Below are 20,825 nucleotides of genomic sequence, written 5' to 3' on the forward strand. Positions count from 1 at the left end.
GGGGTTAAGCTTAATGTGTTGCAAAACTAAACTTTTCCTATTAAACACGAGACATTACTCTTATAATGTTAAGCATATTATGAAAAGTTACATAAAAATGTACGGAGTGCTGTAAATTTTCCAGGAAAGAGCTGTTGAAAAGCTGCTTGACAATTTTCCAAGCAATAACGAGAGAAGTTTTTAGCTCATCTTCAAGGACATCTCCAAATAAAAAGGTAATATTTGCTATCATTACACAGGCCTTGCACTTATAAAATCCCCTATAGGGTACGTTCACACGCACAGGATCTGCTGCCGATTTTCCTACACAGAGAAGTCAATGGGTAAGAAAATCAGCAGCAGGGTTAGGTCACACTTGCCATAATTTGCTGCTGCATATTTTCCTACCCATTGACTTCAATGGGTAGGAAAATACTCAGCAGCAAAATGCAGCACGTGTGATCCTATCCTTAAGCTGTTAATCAACCACACTAAACCCAAAACATATAGGGGGAGATTTATCCAAACCTGTGTAGAGAAAATGAGTGGTCCAGTTGCCCATAAAAACCAGATTGCTTCTTTTATTCTTGAAAAAGGCCTGTGCAACATGAAAGAAGCAATGTGATTGGTTGCTATGGGCAGCGGCACCACTCTTCCTCTACACAGGATTTTGATAAAACTCCCCCTTGGAGTTAGTATATTACATACAGATTCTGCAAGAAGTAGTGTGGGTGAACCAGATTAAAATGAGATATAAAAAAAAAAAAAAAAAAAAAAAAAACTTACTTCAAAAAGTGCTGCCATTCAAGAAACATAAGTAGTATTAGGATCCGCTGCCTTTATGCTAATGCTGTCCTTTGTGCAATGGAGGTGGGAGACGGCCTACAGAGCTTCCCTGTTCTCTGCTCCCATATTCCCCTCATAGAAACTGTCGGCAGATAAGAACCATTTGGCCCATCTAGTCTACCCAATAATACTGTGTCCTGAATACTATGAATAGCCCCTGGCCCTATCTTATATGAAGGATAGCCTTATGCTTATCCCATGCATGCCTAAACTCCTTTACTGTATTGGCAGCGACCACTTCTGCAGGAAGGCTATTCCATACATCCACTACTCTCTCAGTAAAGTAATACTTCCTCATATCACTGTATAAAACTTTACCCCTCTTAACATTGAACAATTCTCAATTCAGTGGTCCCTCAAGTTACAATATTAATCGGTTCCAGGATGACCATTGCATGTTGAAACCATAACTCTATGGAAACCTGGTAATTGGTTCTGAAGCCCCCAAAATGTCATCCAAAAATAGTAAAGAGGGAGGATTAAAGAAAAATAAGTAGATAACTAATACAGATATAGCAAATCCTTACATATAAAAGAAAGAAAGATCTGCTGGAATTTGTAAATCACTGTCTATGTAGAGGACAGGAGCTTCTTCAGGGTCCTGTACAGTACACACAGTGTCCCAAGTAAGATGGAGCGCTGCCCCCACCTAGAGCAGCTAACCCTGGCACAGGTAAAGAGTAGTACAGAACATGTAGTACCTGCCTGTACTGTAGGGGGCGCTACCAGACAGCCAGTCAGTGCATGCACTTTAGGAATATAGTGTTTTTTCCAGTGAAATACCTATTACGATTGATCGGTTCTTCCAGCCAGTGACATGTTTCACAGATCTGGACTGTCTGTAGCATTGTATGTTGAGCCTGGTTTCAAGTTACAATGGTCCAGAAAAGACCATTGTATGCTGAAACTATTGTATGTTGAGGCCATTGTAAGTTGAGGGATCACTAAACCATCATAACTGGCTATAACTTTTTCCCCTTAAGGGTCTATTCACACGTACAGTATTCTGTGCTGATTTGATGCGCAGGATTTTCTGCTGCAGATTACAATGTAAACTGACTGAACACCGCTTTAAATCCTGCGCATCAATTCTGCACAGAATACTGTACATGTGAATAGATCCTAAAAGTGAAATGACTTGCAGAAGACATGGACATTCATAACCACACAGGACTTGATTTTACAGTGGAGCTTCATATAACCCAAAAAATCATAGGCACAAGCAGTCTTGGCAAGTTTATATCATAGTGGTCAAACTTGTGTTTATTAAAGAATAAATACTTACGTTCTTTAGGTATAATTACCTTTATATCTTACACAGAAAAAGATATGTAAATCAATACCAATAAAATGGATAAACTTCAATTTTTTGATGCATACAGTTAATAGTCTAAAAAGTAGACAATAAATGTTGCTTGTCTGGGATATAAAAGTGTATTAAAAGGGGTTATCTGGGGTAGAGTTGTCACAATGTGGCTCAGGTTATTGCTGGCACCAGCGATGTCAAGCCTTGGCCGGTTATAGGTTGAGCAGCAGTGTGATGTATAGAGACCTGGCCCTGGTCTTCTACCGGCCTTGACACTACTGTGGCCAGCGACTAGCTGAGCTGCAGCATGACAAGTCAACATCAAGAACCAGGAAGAAGACCGCAATGGAGGACAGAAGCAATGGAGGACAGAAGCAAGGATTCTGGGCAGCATGGTAAAAAATAAAGCAGTTACCCAGGAATATTTTTTCAACTAATAAAAAAATACATCCTTTCAGACTACTTTCTTATTCATCTCTGCAAACTCCAAGCTTGCTTGGGGGCATCCAACTGAGTTTGGGCAGCTGCCTGGCAATTGGATCTTTTACCATAGGTGGCCATGTTAGATCACTATGCTTTATTAGAGACAGCTGTGATAACACTGATAGCATGTCACAGTAACATGTCACAGGGCCTCTGTCTCATTTTGCAGGAAAAATGGTAGCCAGTGGTCAATATTAAAGAGGTTATCCAGGAATAGAAAAACAGAACTAATTTCTTTCAAAAACTATTTAGCTTCCAGTCTATTCTTCTATTCCTGGATAATCCCTTTAAGCTTCAAATAGACATGATATTGTACCCTGTATTTGAGATGTAATGCCTGAATTGCTAAACTAAATCAAAAATACAGCACCTTAAGTTCATAACTGCATATTAACCAAATATAAAACTAGGAATACAAAAAAGGACACAACAACATTCCACAAGGCCACAAACTTTTTTTTCCAATGTGGGGGTAGAGAATTTTCTATTAACAGTCTTCTTGTACCTACCAGTACAGGCGATAAAGTCTGTTCTATAGGTACAGTAGTATAGTCTGTATGAGATAACATAGATAACACTTATCTGCTGTGTTAATGTACAAATTATCGAAATCTCTCAGTTTTTATTGTCAAAAAACATTCACCGTAGAGGATCACAGCTGTTAGAAGCAAAGTTCTGTATTCCCAACATGGCATTCATACCCCACTGTACCAATTATGAAAAAGTATTTCTATATACGGTACTGTCATATATCAAATATGGAAAAATATCCAGAGACATGACACCCTAAAATACTCCATCCAGTAAATTTGCCTTTTCCCCTCCGTTAACCATGGATACAACAGATTAACATGTGCTCTTCTTGCTTTGTGTAGTGGTTTACTTCCTCTCCCTGACCAGTGTGTTGTTGGATGCCAGATCTCAGCTCTCTCAGTTCTCTGGGGCATCAGAGTAAGGATGCCACATTTTCTAGTAGCACCAGCTCTTTTCTTGGCATCAGAGTTGTTCAACTATGTGTTAGCTCCAATCATATATGTGCCAAGCGTTGATTAAGCTACAAAGTTTCTTTTTGTTTTTTTTCTATTATTTAGAAAAGTAAGATATTCAGATGCCTGATTTTTAATAATGTGCATGACTTAAAATGGAGAGAGCAAAGTGCTTCTGGGAAATGTGATTTTCAGTAAAGTGGCGGGAAGTCACATTGTCCAAGTAGGACAACAGAGTTTTCCAGAGCCTTGGGGGTACCCATTTAAAAACAAAGATCTTCTAGGACATCGGTAAATGAACAGTTAAAGGGGTACTCCAGCCCTAAGACATCTTATCCCCTATCCAAAGGATAGGGGAAAAGATGTCTGATCGCGGTGGTCCCACCACTGGCATGCAGCACCCACCTGTGAGCAATTTAGGAAGCGCTAAAGGCTCCAAATCTTATGCCTCCCGACCACGGGGACAGAGTATCGTGACGTCACGACTCGGCCCCCGTGTGACATCATGCCCCGCCCCCTCAATGCAAGTCTATTGGAGGGGGCATGACGGCCGTCACACCCCCTCCCAGCGCCTTCAGCGCTTCCTACATTGCTCACAGGTGGGTGCCGCATGCCAGATTGCACGGGCCCCCATTGGTGGGACACCTGCGATCAGACATCTTATCCCCTATCCTTTGGATAGGGGATAAGATGTCTTAGGGCCGGAGCACCCCTTTAAGTATGCATTTTCAATATATGCACATATATGAACCTTTAACATAAACAGACTGCTGTGACAACTCCTTTTGGCATTGAGGCTCAGCTGTATGCTTCTCCAAGCTCTGTCTAATGATCAGTGGGGGTCTGAACATTTAGACTTGATCAAAACTTTTGACATGTCTGTGTGATGTGTCAAATTTTTTGAAAGGACAGTAACACTTTAACAAGAACTTATTTTTTGGGTTGTTGTAACACTCAGTCAGAGATTATGCTATAAAATCATAAAACTGCCTGTGTGATATTGGGACGTATGAACATTAGATGAGATGACAATATACCAACGTACTCAATAGGTTATCAACATCCCAGACAAGCAAAATTTGAAGCATAAAAACAATAAAATACTGTTAAAACACCTAAAACATGTTACTAGCCTTGGAGCCCATGGTCCATTTATCAGTGCAACAGCCCTGCTGTAAAGCTTCATTGTGTAGAATCTCTCAACGTTCATATCTACATATCTATCAGTAATTGATATTAATGAAAAAGTATATATAAAAAAAAGTTTCTTAAACAAGTACAAAAAGTATACCGTGCTTTATTGTTGTATAATATAAAACTGAATTTGAAGTAGGCAAAGTATTCTGCAAATTCGTTCAGTAGTGTTGAAAACCTGGAAAGCTGTTTGTCTTGCTTTCATGTTTACCCAGATGTGTTCATTGCTCTGCAGTGTATAATACATGAAAAATAAAGTTTTTGTACACGCCCTATTTTCAGTCTGACAGATGTTCTATATCTTATTCTCCACTTAGTATACGCTCTATCTCCTCTAAGCGCTTCAAAGCAGCAACTCTTTTATTTTCAATGTCTTTGATTTCTTTTGTGGATTTTTGCTTTACTACTTTGTCAGTACTTTTCTCTTGTTGACTTTTAGTCTTTACTTGTTGTTTGTTTTTCCTTTTTGTGGGTGTATTCATTTTTGGTATATCTTTTTCTTCGTTCAGTTTTTCAAATGGAGTTTTTTTTTTGCCTTTTGCGACATTCTCCTGCCCTTGTCCTTCAGGCAATGACTGGGCACCTGCTGCAGCATTAGTCTGTCCAGCTGCATTCAGTGCCATAATTTTACTACGCACTATGCTGAGGTGTCGCTGAATATATTCCTCATGAGGGGCTAAGGCCAGTGTTTCAACAAGGCATCTCTCGGCTTTCAAAAGATCTCGTTCTTCAAAATATACCACACAGAGGTTATGTTTCCCCTGTACATTATTGGGATCCATCTCAAGAATTTTTTCGAAACATTTCTTAGCTCCCTTAGTGTCTTTCTTTTGATTCATAAGGATGTCTCCTTTCAGGATAAGACCTTTAATATGGTCGGGGTAGTACTGCAAAAGCTCCTCCAAGACTGGTAGCGCATCCAATTCCCTAGCTGTTTGGGAATAGAGAAGGGCAAGGTTGAATAGGGCACTTCGGAAACCATTCTGTAGTTTTATTGCTTTTTTCATCCACTTTTCAGCTTCTAAATCCTTCTTCTCATCCATGGCCAACATTCCCAAATTAAAGTATCCATTTGCATCCCTTGGCTCTTCCTCAATATAAGTCAATAGTCGTTTGTTAGCTTCTGGTCGCAATTTGGGATTGCCTTAAAAGGAAAAAAAATAATAATTTTTTAACAAAAATACATATGCATCACACTTTCTTTAGAGAGATGAAACTGGAGATCAAGATATTGGGGGGAGATTTATCAAACCCTGTGCAGTGGACCAGCTGCCCAGAGCAACCGATCAAATTGCTTCTTTAATTTCTATAAAGTCTTATGAAAATTTTAAAGAAGTCATCTGGTTGCTATTGGCAACTGGGTCTCTTTTGCTCTGCACAGGTTTTGATGAATCTACCACATAGTTTCAAAGTTTATCCATGGCCAACATCAAACTTTACAAGTTTACAATAGATTTATAGCCATTATATTAGCTGTATAATATTCTACTTAAAATAAAAAGCTAATAAATCTACAACCTCACATAGTAAAATAAAACACTATAAAGCAAAACACAAAGAATTAAATTCAGGATTCTGGATATTGTCATCTGTATGTTAGAATAAATGGAAATAAAAACTATTCCAGAAGGATGAGTTACATTGACGTTTCCAATATTTTGAGACTACAAACAAATAATCATAATCGTATCCACAAAAAGTTACACAATATTGGTATTAGTCATCGCGTAAATCCACACTATAAACAACCTAATTCCAGGATAGAATTGTACGGTTGATGGTCTACACACTATTGGGCCAGACTTCAGACTCCACATATTTTCAGTATCGGAAGGAAACAAAATAAAATATCTGGCTGCCGCATTTATGAACAATTAACAAAACTATAACAATTATAGCTTTTTAAGTACAGTCAGACTAGAAACATACCAGATTCCTGCATGAGCAGAGCAGAGTTAAACAAGGCGAGCTTATGCCTGTGATTCAGTTCAAGTGCTTGGTTAAAGTTCCTCAAGGCTTCATTTGGATCCTTCAGTTCAATGTAAACAATTGCAAGATTGTACCATAAGTCTGCGTTCATCCTATCAAGTTCCAAAGCTCTGAGATAAGCTTCCTTGGCTTCTAAAGGTTTATTCATTTTTAAAAGTAACTCTCCCCTATAAAAAAAAAAAATTAAAAAAGTTGCAAATATTACCACAAAATGACATATAAATCTGCGCAGAGAATCTTTTTGCTGCTGACATAGTTTTATGTGCCTGATTTCTGGTTTGGTTCTTTAACCCCTTAAGGACATGGCCAATTTCGTTCACAGAAAATTTCATTTTTGCATTTTCGTTTTTTCTCCTCGCTTTCTAAGAACCATAACTCTTATTTTTCCCATCCACAGACCCATATTAACCTGTTGGGGACGGAGGGCGTAGGGAGCAGAGTGCACGTCAAACCCGGTGGGTCCTGACTGCTATCAGCAGCCAGGACCCAAGGTTAATGCCGGGCACTGCCGATCAGGCTGATGCCCAGCATTAACCCTTTAGACGCTGCGATCAAAGTTGATCGCTGCATCCAAAAAACGAAAGTAAAATGTCCCGGTAGCTCAGCGGAGCTGATCGGGACTATTGCGACAAAATCGCAATGTCCTGATCAGCTAACTGGACAGCAGGAGGGTCCTCACCTGCCTCCTCACTATCTGATCTGCTGCTCCCTGCCTACTCAGCAGGCTGGAGCAGCAGAGCACCGATAACACTGATATAACACCGATATAAAAAAAAGTTTATAAAAGTTTATTAACCCCTTCCTAATAAAAGTGTGAACCCCATCCTCCTTTTCCTATTTTTTAAATAAAATAAAGAATTAAAATAATCATTAGGTACCGCTGCGTGCATAAATGTCCGAACTATTAAAATATAAGGGTAGTTAAACCGCACGATCGAAGGTGTATACGTAAAAAAAATACCAAAGTTCAAGCTTGTGCATTTTTGGTCACTTCATATACCATAAAAAAAAAAATTAATAAAAAGCGATAAAAAAGATAAAATGGTTCCGATAGAAACTACAGATCAAAAAATGACCCTTCTTAAAGCCCCGTATGCGGAAAAATAAGGTTATAGGGGTCAGAATATGAAAATTTTAAACATTCTAATTTTTACAGTGGTCCCTCAACATAATGAACCATCGTTTGTTGAAACCATCGTATGTTGAGGGATCCGTGCAATGTAAAGAATAGGAAGTTGTACTCACCTGTCCCCGCCGCTCCGGACAGTCACCGCTGCCCTGGATGTCGCCCTCCATCGCTGTGTCCCCGTCATGATCCTGCCGCTCCAGAACATCTCTGCTGCCCGGGATCGTCGCTCTCACGTTGCCGTCATCACGTCACTATGCACGCCGCTCCTATTGCATGACGGGACGGCGTGCGCGGCGACGTGATGACGATGGAGAGCGCTGGCGATGGAGGGGATCCCGAAGAGGATGCTCCGGAGCCCCAAGGACAGGTAGGAGCTCATCACCGGAGCACACGGGGCACCGTAAACGGCTATCCGATGGCAGCTGAAGCAATCAGCGCTGCCGGATAGCCGTTTATGTGATGGCCCCGACATACAAAAGCATTGTATGTTGACGCTGCCTTCAACAGCCATCGCATGTTGAAATGATCGTATGTTGGGGCCATCGTAGGTCGGGGGGGGGGTCACTGTAGTTATAATTTTTTTTCAAGTAGTAAAATAAAATAAAACCTACATAAATTGGGTATGCTTGTAATTGTATGGAGCTACAGAGTAAAGAAAAGGTGTCGCTTTTACCAAAAAGTTTAAAACATTTTTTATTTTTTTTTTACCCCACAAATACGTTTTTTTCTTCCACAGATTACGTTATAAAATAAGTGATGTCAGTACAAAGTATAATTGGTGATGCAAAAAAACAAGCCCTTATATAACGGTCTGTAGGTGCAAAATAGAAAGCGTTATGATTTTTAGAAGGAGAGAAGGAAAAGATGAAAGTGCAAAAACGAAAATTGGCCTCGTCCTTAAGGTCAAAATAGGCTTTGTCCCCAAGGGGTTATCCAGTTTAGAAAAATATATGAGTGTTAGATGGAAGTCTGACCGGTGGTCCTACCCAGCACCCCGACTCTCCTGCACAGAGTGGGGGTCAACATGCGCCCTGCATGGCTTTTTTATAGAGATGCCTTGAGGCGGGTGTGTTGACCCCCACTTTGTGCTGTGGTCAAACAGCTCAGTGCATGTGAAGAGCCAAGGTGCTGTGCAGGAGATCACGGTGGGGTCCCAGTAGTCGGACTCTCCGCGATCTGACACTTCTACCCTATCCTTTGAATAGGGGATACATTTTACTGAAGTGGACTACTCCTTTAAGGCTTGTTTTTTGCAGAACCAATTGTACCTTGTAATTACTTATTTTTACCATAAGATTTTACCTTCTTTTACCATAAGATGTATGGGAAAACAAACAAAAAAAATTGTGGGGGGTGAAATTGCAAAAACCCTGCAATTTTGCAACTTTGGTGTTTTTTTTTTTTACACTGTACACTTTATGGTACAATTGCCATGCCCCAGACATCTCCAAAGTATAAGGGATAAGATGTCTGATGGCGGATGCTCCGCCCTGTTCACTCAATACAAGGCTATGGGAGGGGGCATGGCGATCTTCATGCCCCCTCCATAGACTTGTATTAAGGGGGCAGGGCATGACGTCACCATGCTCTGTCCCCTGCATCACCCAGTCATCGCGCACAGAGCCAGTTTGCTCATTAGTGATGACGGCAGGGTGGCGCTGCAGAGATTGCGGGGGTCCCCAGTGGCGGGACCCCTGTGATCAGACATCTTATCCCCTATCCAAAGGAATAAGGGATAAGATGTCTGGGGTGGAGTACCCCTTTAAAATTGCCCTATTCTGATCCCCATAACTTTCTCACTTTTCCGTATACAGGGCTGTATGAAGGCTCATTTTTTGTGCTGTGATCTGTGCTATTGGTACCACTCTTGCACAAATGTAACTTTTTAAGCCCTTTTCAGATTTTTTTTTTTTGAGATGTGCTGAAAAAGCAGCTCTGCTATGCACGTACTTCACTCTGTTGATATCTACAATTTTTTTGCATGTCAGCACTTGAAGAATCAAGCAAGTCAATCAAGCAACATTATTCTCTTTGCATATCTAATTTATATTATATTTATTTAAATCTTCAGATTGTTTCACTTTAAGATTTTTGTTATGTTAGGTTTTCCTAGAGATATTATCTTTATTATAACATGTCAACTATACTGCAGAATTAAACAGGGGAGAAACCCTATACCACTTCTAAAATTACATTTCAATATTAAGGGCTGATTAATTCATATTTGTCAAGAAGCTGAGAGTAATTCTAAGAAATAAAGATTAAATCAGATATATCACATTACCAAATACCTGCTAATGTATGCTTGCTTGAAGTCTGGTCTCATACTTATTGCTTGTCTGTACAGTTGATCTGCTTCCTCAAGCCGCGACTCATTTGTACGAATCAAGTTTGCAAGATTTATGTAAACATTTAGGTGATTTGGTGCAACTCGAGCAGCATATCTCTTTCCAGGAATTACCTGATAAAATGAAATGGATGAAAAAAAAAAAAAAAAAAAAAGCTAAAGTCTACAATTCTTCCATTCTGGCTATTAACTTCGATTTGGTCAGCAGCTTTGTACTACATTTGCTTTGAGCATCATTGTGATTTTGAACTTTTTCATAACTCTTTTATAGTAACTGAGGTAAAATCATATTCGTTCTCTTATGGCAATTCCTTAAACTACTAACAGAGGTGGGGAGTTATTTAGAAAAAGAAAAAAGTGGGCACCATTCTTTGGAAAATAAAGGGCAAACATTGTTCCACTTTGATGGAAGCATCCTGTTTTGAGGTTTGTGCTACACTGTGAATCCACAGGGAAAACAATATTCATACACCAACAAACCAGACATTCATAAAAAGAAAAAAAAAAATTACATAATTGCATAACATCTACGGTCTGCCAAGTCATTGTGTTAGAATGGAGACATTATAATGTACGGCTTAGTTACGGGTGAATGTTTCAGCCTTCAGGCCTTTCATTGTCATATAGGACATACTCCTGATACTATAGTTGTGTACGTATGTTAAATGTTTCTGCCTGTTACTTAAAATGTTTATTTATTCTGACTAATATATAAAACTGAATCCATTGTATATAAAAGGGTTGTCCAGGGGTAGAAGATGAACCGATCGGCCATACCATTAAAATTTTTACAGATAATCAGTGTTTGACATGTTAATGTAATAAAAATGACACCTGTCTGAGAGTAAGATATAGGAAGCATGTGAAAAGTCAGTTCTTGAAGCGGATATATTGGAAGCAGAAAAAATAGGCAGCTATAAGGATGCATGCAACTTGTCTGATGGATTACGTGCATCCAAGATAGCAGACATTGGGGAGTGTTTCCAGTATGCAGTGTTTATAACCTTCCAAAACTGGCAACTAGGTCAAGGATGCCCAAGACCTATTAATGGGTGTTAGTCTGTCTGATCCCAAAAAAAACTGCTACTGTAGCATAAACTGCTGAAAAAAAGCTATGGCTGGCTTTGATAGAGAGGTATAATACTTATTAATGGTCTGATCAAACTAAAAGTATTGGTCCTGTGTGGAGCTACACAATATAAACTATTCCAATTTATCACACAGGACAAAAAATGATGCACAATTAAATCTTTATTAGTAACATCTTGATAGAAAAGCATTTTTTTTTAATAACATGACAGATACCACAGCCAAATGTTAAAAAAAGAAGTGTGGTTTCAATCAGGTATACATACAGTATATGGGCATACACAATCCCTACACAATTATCTATAAGTAATTAAAAACCGGGTTTTCTAAATATATGACTTGGGCTACGTTCACATGGCTGTTGTCTTCCGTCACTGCCTCCTAAACGGACCATACTGCTAAGGGATGCAAACTGATGCAAAAGGTTGCCATTTGTGGCATCCTTTTGCATCAGTTTTTCATCAGTTATTATGAAATGTCAGCTGCCTAAAGATTCCTGCAGTCAAGACTACTACTACTCCCATCATGGAACAGACTTGATCTATGATGGGAGTAGTAGTTCCCCGGCTGCGGGAGTCTGCCGGCGGCTGGGGAGGCTACATTGGTGGTTGTACTACCATTCACATCATGGAACAGAGTCTGCTCCATGTTGGGGGTAGTAGTCTAGGGGCTGAGGGATTGATCGCACCGGGTCTCACTTCTGAGACCCAATGTGATAAGAAGTTATGAAACGGGAGCGGGCGGCATGCTCTGATCCCCTGCTATGTATTGAGTGCATTTTTAATATCATTTTTAAATTCCCGGGCGGGAGCCCTGAATGGCCAGCACCGAGGAGCCATTCGGGGCTCCAGGAGGGGTTTTTAAACTTTTAATGTGCCTAATCACCATATGATCATATCCCCCCCTGACTTTTTTTATATTCATTTTATTCTCCCCCATATATAGATGAGATAAATTATTTTCCTGCTGCCCGGTCGTTATAGCACTATCACAGCGCACAGCAGGGACATGTCAGTCTATTCCCCACTGCTCATCCCCGTACCTGACGGAGATGATCAGCTGGGAATGGAGGGACCTGTCCCCCCCCCCCTGTGCGCTGTTATTGCGCTTCATTTATTCAGGGTCGCCAGTTCCCAACATGTCCCCACTGTGCGCTCTGATGGCGCTTGGAGCAATGCAGCAGCAGTGGGGACATGTTGGGAACTGGCGACTGTAAATAAATGAAGCGCAATAAGTGCCCGGGGGTGTGTGTTACAGGTCCCTCCATTCCCAGCTGATCATCTCCGTCGGGTATGGGGAAGAGCAGTGGGGAATAGACTGACATGTCCCTGCTGTGGCTCTGATAGCGCTATAATGACCAGACAGCAGGAGAATAATTTTTCTCATCTATACATGGGAGGAAAAAAATTATTCTACACAAGTTGGGGGGGAATATGATAATTAGGCACACTAAGTTTAAAAACCCCACCGGGAGCCCTGAACAGCTCCTCTGTGTCGGCCATTCAGGGCTCCCGGCGGGGAATTTTTTAAATGAAAGTAAAAACTCACTATATACATCACAGGGGAGCGGAGCATGCCACCTGCTCCCCTGTTTAAGAAATTATGATCGTATTGGGTCTCAGAAGTGAGACCTGGTGCGATCAATCCCTCAGCCCCTACACTACTACCCCCAACATGGAACAGACTCTGTTCCATAATGAGAGTAGTAGTACAACCACCAATGTAGCCTCCCCTGCCACCAGAAGACTCCTGCAGTCGGGTGAACTACTACTCCCATCATGTAAACAAGTATGTTCCATGATTTGAGTAGTAGTAGTTCCTCAGCACTGCAAGAGTCCACTGATGTCACCTCTTCTGAGCATGCTCAGAAGCAATAACGGTTCAAAAACTGATATTATTACCCGGGTGCAAACAGATGACATTAAAGGCTCATCCGTTTTCCATAGACTTCAATGTTAAAATCTATAGTACCTGTTTCTATTCAGTTTTTTTTGATGGGAGAAAAAATACTGCATGCATCGTCTTTCCCCCCATCAAAAAGACGAAACAGGAAGCAAATGGGTGATAAAGGATTGTAAAAAAAAATCCCATGGGATTTCTTTACAGCCGTTTGCCAACCCGTTTGAAAAGTTAACAGATTGACAACAGGCATTTATTAATGGGTAGCAGACGGCCGTGGGAACAAGCCCTTAACTGAATTGTGAGATAAAAATACGCATACATTCCAAATATGAAAAACACCTGGAATATATAAAAAGTCAATACAGTATATAATATTATTTATATATATATATATATATATATATATATATATATATATATATATATATTTGGAAACTTCCCCGCAAGCATACTTTTCTTTAAACACATTGCTGGTCCTCTAATTTTGTTTATTATGTTTTAAAATGGCTTTTATATCAGATGCTACTAATGAAGATGTATTTGTGCATTATATTTGGAATTGTTAAAAACAGCTTAAACAGGTAAGCACAAGGCATATGCACGAAACCGCTAGTTTATTCTCTAAAAGTCTATGCCCCACTATATAAGCAGACAGGGGCAGAAGGCACGATACTCCGGCCCCATAATCATGAGGCTTCAGACTGAGCCTCCAGTGCTGGCGTGCAGCTCACACAGGTGGGTGCTGCATGAGAGATTGCGGGGGTCCCCAGTGGCAGGATAAGATGTCTTAGGGCCGGAGTACCCCTTTACTTATATTAGTCACAGGTACCAGCATTAAAGTATAGGACATTAATTTACCTGTGGCATAAGGGACTTTGCAATTAAATATGATTCTTCAGCTTCTTTGCTTCTATTGAGATTCTTGTATGTCCTCCCAACATTCATATGAGCACCTATGTCATCTAAAAGATAATACATATTATATATGCAACAGAAAGAATGATGCCTAGCACCATCTGAGTCCCCAAGCTAATTTGGATATTGAGCTGGACATACAGTATAATTATATATATATATATATACATATATATATATATATATATATATATACATATACATATACATATATATATATATATATATATATATATATACATACATACATATATATACACACACACACACACATATACATACACATACATACACACACACACTTATTTAGATATTAAATCTTTTTATAATTCTTTATTTTCCATTTTCAATATACAGTGGGGCAAAAACGTATTTAGTCAGCCACCAATAGTGCAAGTTCTCCCACTTTAGAAAGATGAGAGAAGCCTGTAATTGTCATTATAGGTATACCTCAACTATGAGGAAAAAAAAAATCCATAAAATCACATTGTCTGATTTTTAAAGAATTAATTTGCAAATTATGGTTGTAAATAAGTATTTGGTCAACGACAAATAAGCAAGATGTCTGGCTCTCACAGACCTATCACTTCTTCTTTAAGAGTCTCCTCTTTCCTCCACTCATTACCTGTATTAATGGCACCTGTTAGAACTTTTTATCAGTATAAAAGACACATGTCCACAACCTCAAACCGTCACACTACAAATTCCACTATGGCTAAGATCAAAGAGCTGTCGAAAGACACCAGATACAAAATTGTAGACCTGCACCAGGCTGGGAAGACTAAATCTGCAGCTTGATGTGAAGAAGTGACAGTGACAGCCCCAAAACATCACTGCTCTAGAGAAGATCTGCATGGAGGAATGGACCAAAATACCAGCAACAGTGTGTGAAAACCACGTGAAGACTTACAGAAAACGTTCAACCTCTATCACTGCCAGCAAAGGGTATATAACAAAGTATTGGGATGAACTTTTGTTATTGACCAAATACTTATTTTCCACCATCATGTGCAAATAAATTATTTAAAATAAAATCAGATGTAATTTTATGGATTTTCTTTTCTCATTCTGTCTCTCATAGTTGAGGTATATCTATGATGAAAATTACAGGCCACCCATCTTTTTAAGTGGGAGAACTTGCACAATTGGTGGCTGACTAAATACTTTTTTGCCCCACTGCAAGTCTCCTTACGTGATAATACATATATTTTTTTGCCTTTACGAATGAGCGAGAATGACTTTGTTTTTACAGCACCTGGAAAAACGCATTAAAGGAAAACTGTCACTTGTTTTCTCCCGCACTATCCACAGGTACTGGTGGATAGTGCAGGAGACGCTGATTAAAGCCCTATCTTCTCCGGATCTGCGCCGCCATTCTCCCGCAATTGTAGTTTTATTACAACAGTCTGACTGTCATTCAGTGATATTAATCTACCAGTGGAGTCTAAGCAATTATTTTACAGCTTTTGAACATTTTGGATGGCTCTATTAACCCACTAATTGTTTTTATGCATATGTGCAATACTACTAGAAATTATATGGTGGTTTCAACAGACTTTTTAATTTCGTATAATTAATATATATATTACTTCTATTATTTTTATCTAGTGAATATTATTTTATCTCATCCAGTGATTACCGTGACTTTACAAGGGCCCTGTAGGTCATTGGGATCACTGTGCATACATTATTCATAAATCAAATTTATACTACTTTATATGTGTCCATAAATCCTTGACCTTGAGCCCCAATATTCTTTCCTTTTAATTTTACAATCTTTTTATACATGGTGGGTATAGGTGTATCTTTTGGGCAGCCCAGGTCTATTTTGGTCGCGATTTGAACAAGAACCACTCCGCATTTTTCTCTACTAGTTTTATTATCTGTTGAAATGTTCCTGTCACTGGCACTGACGTCAGTGCCGCTTATGAATATTCATCCCCCCTCCCTCCAGTTCTCCCTCTCTTCGCAGCTCCTAACTGGGGGAGGGTGGATGAATATTCATAAGCGGTGCTGACGTCAGTGCCAGTTAAGCGCTGAAGCCCCGCCCTTGTCAGTTACAGGAAGAATTCAACAGATAATAAAACTACCATTGCGGGAGAATGGCGGCACAGATCTGGACAAGGTAGGGCTCATTTTAATCAGCTTCTCCTGCACTATCCACCAGTACCTGTGGATAGTGCAGGAGAAAACAAGTGACAGTTTTCCTTTAAGGATACATTCACAAGGCAGGTTTACAGCAAGTTGTCCACTACTAGTTTGTGCCATCGCAGGTTTTTCCCCAGTAGAAAATATGCAGCAGATTACATTGACAATAGAGTTTTTTGCAGATTTCAGCCAGGACTGACAGAAAACTCGCTGTAAACCTGCCTGTGTGGACATACCCACATATTTATTGAGGCACCAGACCAGATTTTTTTTTTGTGGGGTCTCCACCAACCATAATCCAGCACGGTCTACATGCATATTGTTTCTAGACTTTACATTAAAATTAAAAAAGGCAACAGTGCTAAACACTAAGCCACCATGCTGCTGACATGCATTTGTATTAACGCTCATAAAAAATTATATAAATAAATATAAATATATTAGGTGGCTCCGTGATTAGCATTATTCCTTGTAGTGCTGGGGTTTTTGGTTCAAAATAAAATGTTATATAATATTATATATATATATATATATATATATATATATATATATATATATATATATATAAACATAATGCTTGAGAAAGACCAGGAGAGCTGGTTGAAACGTCGCTGTAACGTTCCCCTGTTTATGGAATAAACTTCACTTTTTTTCACTCATTCGGATTGTGTGCTGCGGACTTCTACTAATATATATTCCTACAAAGGCTGCATTGGCAGCAGAAACGTTGCTAACTTGTATTATCATGGAATAAACCACTGTTTACACTTTTGAATCTTCCGTGTGCTGCGGCATCCTTCCTAGATATATATATATATATATATATATATATATATATATATATACACACATGTAATTATTGTTTTTTAAAAACTTTTATTCAACAGTTTTTTTTTTTTTTTTTACCCTTTATTAGTCCCCTTTTAGGAGGAATCATATTTCTCATACAGATCAATGGAGTTCCATAGAACTCCATTGATCTGTGCTCATTTGGTTGAGCCTGCGGGTTAGGGGCGATCCACCCCACTGGACCTGCAGGGAGCATTTACATGTCCATTTAAAATCCCCTGTCAACTTTGATCTAAAGGGTTAATAGCCGGCCGCATGTTGGCTATAAGCGGCAGCCCCCGCTACAAGAATTAGTAAGGGGCTGCAGAGCATGGTCGATGACGAACATCGATGCAATCTCCGATGTCCCTCATTACAGGCAGATGTCATCTGCTGATAGCAGCAGGCATCTCCAGTGTATGATGCAGACCCGAACCGTGGGCCCACGTCATGTCCTCACCCAACCCATGACATACATCTATGTCATAGGTCGGGAAGGGGTTAAGCCAAACCCCTCTATTTTTTCGGCGGAAAATTCACTCAGACGAAAATGCTGAAAGGGGCATTTTCGGCCTATAATTTTCGGTGCATCACTAATATATATATCTCAACCAATAACCACAGCAGAAGGGAACAGTGCTAATCATGGAGCCACCATGCTGTCCTACAGACATACACTTGTAGTAATAAAGAGTCTTGTATTTCCCTGCCTATAGGGTAGCGTAAGCAGAGCTACATTTGGGGAGGAGGGCGTGGAGAAGGAGGCTTGCAAAGTGATGTCAACACTGCCGACACTGCAACCCGGATATGACGTCAACAAGTTCTTTATGTAAATAAGCTCACCAGAGTAGCAACAAAAAGATGCCAAGGGGAACAATGGCAAAATGAAGAAAGAAAAAAAAAAAAAAAAGGGTTGGAAAAAACAACTTAGGGAAAAGGGAGGGATTACAAATCATGGTCTATTCTATTAAGAATAAAAGGATCAGAAAACAAAGGAGTTATCCAGCCAAAAAGAACATATCCCTATATGATGCTCCCATGCACTGAGCAGCAGACTACACGTGCCGGCTACCTCTCCATTCAACTGAGAATGCAGGGGCCCCTTAGCGGTCGGACCACCCATGATCAGATGCTTATCCCTTATCCTCTAGATAGGGAATAAGTTATTTTTGGCTAGATAACCCCTCTCATGAAACACGCACGCAATAGCTACTGGGATTTCTATGTAGTCATGCTCATGCACTTTGTGTCTCTTATATCCTCTTGACTAGTGAGTCAGATTTCCTGGCCTCTTCTATCATGCACTGGGTTGGGCACTGTAAATGTGGATGCACTGATAAAATAATTTATATGCATGCAATATTTATATATTTATTGACTTTTGACTTGGATTAATTATAAACCTTTAACCTTTATCTCATATACATTCCAAAACAATTCCACTGTGGCCAAAATAAACACTATAATCCCATAAATTTGACTCTGACTAAACATAAAGAACAAAGTATTTTCAGAGAGTCAACACTTTCTGTAAAGAACCAATATGTTTTAATATTATTATACTTAAAACCTTCAGTGCATCTGTCATTTTAGGGTCTTTAGTTCACAACCAAAAGCCACAATTTATAGAAAACCACAAGCTAAGAAATCTTGCTGCTCCCAGTTTGTTTGCTTTGGGCACCCAGAATACATCTAGTGGTTTTATTTATTGGTCAACAGATAGAAACTGAACTGTAGCCAGCCTGATAACACAGGACATCAAAGCCTTTAGTCTAAAAGGGATAGTTTGGTTTACATATACATTCTCTCTTTTATAGCAAACATTTTTTCGTTATTTTCCAGCTGCAGGGAAGCAACAGTAAGCAGATCACCTAGCTTAACCCCTGAAGGATACATTCCTTATATGTACGATGCTGTAGTAAGCTACTTTGTGCATAGTGAACTTAACACTAATGGCGGACATCATCATGCTGATGTCAGCCATTAACCCTATAGATGCAGATGCTGATCAATGCCGATCACCACCTCTATTAGGGAAAATTTAGGTTTTGAAGTGCGATGAGTGCCACCAAAGCTCTTACTTTCCTCGGCCAGGTAGGAGGCTGATCTTCTTGTGCACGGCATCTCCGCAGAGGAAGACTGCATCAGGGAGCAGTGAATAGTGCCAGAAGCAAGCCTAGGGAGTATTCCACACCATATGGAGCAAGTACATTCCACACCATATGGAGTATTTTTTTTTTTATTTTTTTTTTAAGGTCTTCAGATAACACCTTTATAGATTCCATGATCTTTTTACTTTGAATCTTTAAACACAAGCTTCTAGTTTTTTATTTTTTTTTATTTAAATCAGATCATTTTTATTTAACACGTGTACATACACACATACCTACCAAACAAACAAACAAGAAAAAAAACCTCTCCACTCAAACCCTTCTCTACCCTTTTTCTAGATTCTACTTTTATTTTGGACTATATCTGTCATCTGGACTGAGTGGGATGGTGGGACATAAAGGTGTGCCTTTAAAACCTATGCTACACAGAGTTGTCCCTCGGATTATTGGTTTGATAATTTAATCATTTTTATAAATTTTCTTTTGGGCCCATTGAGTTCAAGATTTAATTTTTTCCTCATATATGTTTATTTTGTTAATGTCAATCGTTCTATTCAGTTATATCAATTTTTTTTCTTTTTTTAATTCAGTTTGTCCCTTTTGTTTATCCTGCGAAGGGTCTGTATGAAAAATAAATTTTTCAGCAAATTTTACATATACATAACTCAGTGGATTCAGGGTGTTAATTAGAGGTGGAGAACCCTTTTCTGCCAAGCACCATTTGATTTTAATAAGATTTTTATCAGGCCATACAAAATAGCATTCTCATCTAACCAGTGTGCATGCACGAGTACCACCATGCCATGCACAGCGTGCCATTCTTTGCAGCGCCACCCACTAGACAGGAAGATTACTGGTGACTTAGGACTTCAAGGATTCTCTTACATATCGGCATAGAAACGTGTGATTATTATTTGACTTTAGGATGTTGCTCTTTGGACTTATTTTATGGAATTATAGTTTATTTTTGGCACAATATCTCATTGCTAATCAACTTATCCATGAAATTATGATTGCATGATTATTATCTTAAGAATATTTCATGAAGTTATTTAATTCCATTAATTTCATGTGGCTTTCTCAATAAACAGTTTAAATACCGGTAGGTGGTGATAGGAGGGGATAGGAGTTTCTTTATACTCAAGGTTTTTATTTGATTATCTATATTCTATTGGATTTTAGATTTCACAATAAAACATTATTCTAATTCCATATGGCTCATTATACATTTTATTTAAATCTTACACCTAGCCATGAGGACCAATCAATTTGTTATTTCAGCTTGAAAAAAAATGGTTGTAATCTTCAAATTTTGAAATTTTTTTAAACAAATTTTGAAAATAGTTCAGTTAGGTTCTTTCCAGTCTGGCATCACCATTTTTGATTTTATTACAGGATTCATGAGAAATCTTTAACATTTCTTATCAGTAGACTTGTGCTCTAACCACACCTCCAGATTTGCCTTACCCCTTATGGGTAGAATAAGCCAGGCTTTTTAAATGTGTTGTAGCAAAAAACTTCAAAGAATGAATGCTGCTTAACCGTATTAATGGCTACTATACAAAAAAGCATA

The 20,825-nt window shown here is 39.1% G+C and overlaps 1 protein-coding gene across 3 annotated transcripts in view; it reads right to left on the reverse strand.

The window, feature by feature from the left end:
* Positions 1–2,040: 2,040 nt before the first annotated feature.
* Positions 2,041–20,825, reverse strand: part of TMTC3 (transmembrane O-mannosyltransferase targeting cadherins 3) — a 101,982-nt gene continuing 83,197 nt past the window's right edge. For all 3 annotated transcript variants that reach the window (XM_056574399.1, XM_056574397.1, XM_056574398.1), the window contains exons 11-14: positions 14,109–14,212; positions 10,204–10,373; positions 6,724–6,950; positions 2,041–5,938 (exon numbers count right to left, since the gene is read on the reverse strand). In XM_056574399.1, coding sequence (XP_056430374.1) covers positions 5,097–5,938; positions 6,724–6,950; positions 10,204–10,373; positions 14,109–14,212 — 1,343 coding nt within the window. In that variant the 3' untranslated portion in view covers positions 2,041–5,096. The remainder of the gene's footprint in view (positions 5,939–6,723; positions 6,951–10,203; positions 10,374–14,108; positions 14,213–20,825) is intronic.

Source organism: Hyla sarda, chromosome 4 (genome assembly GCF_029499605.1).
Source record: "Hyla sarda isolate aHylSar1 chromosome 4, aHylSar1.hap1, whole genome shotgun sequence".
NCBI lineage: Eukaryota > Metazoa > Chordata > Amphibia > Anura > Hylidae > Hyla > Hyla sarda.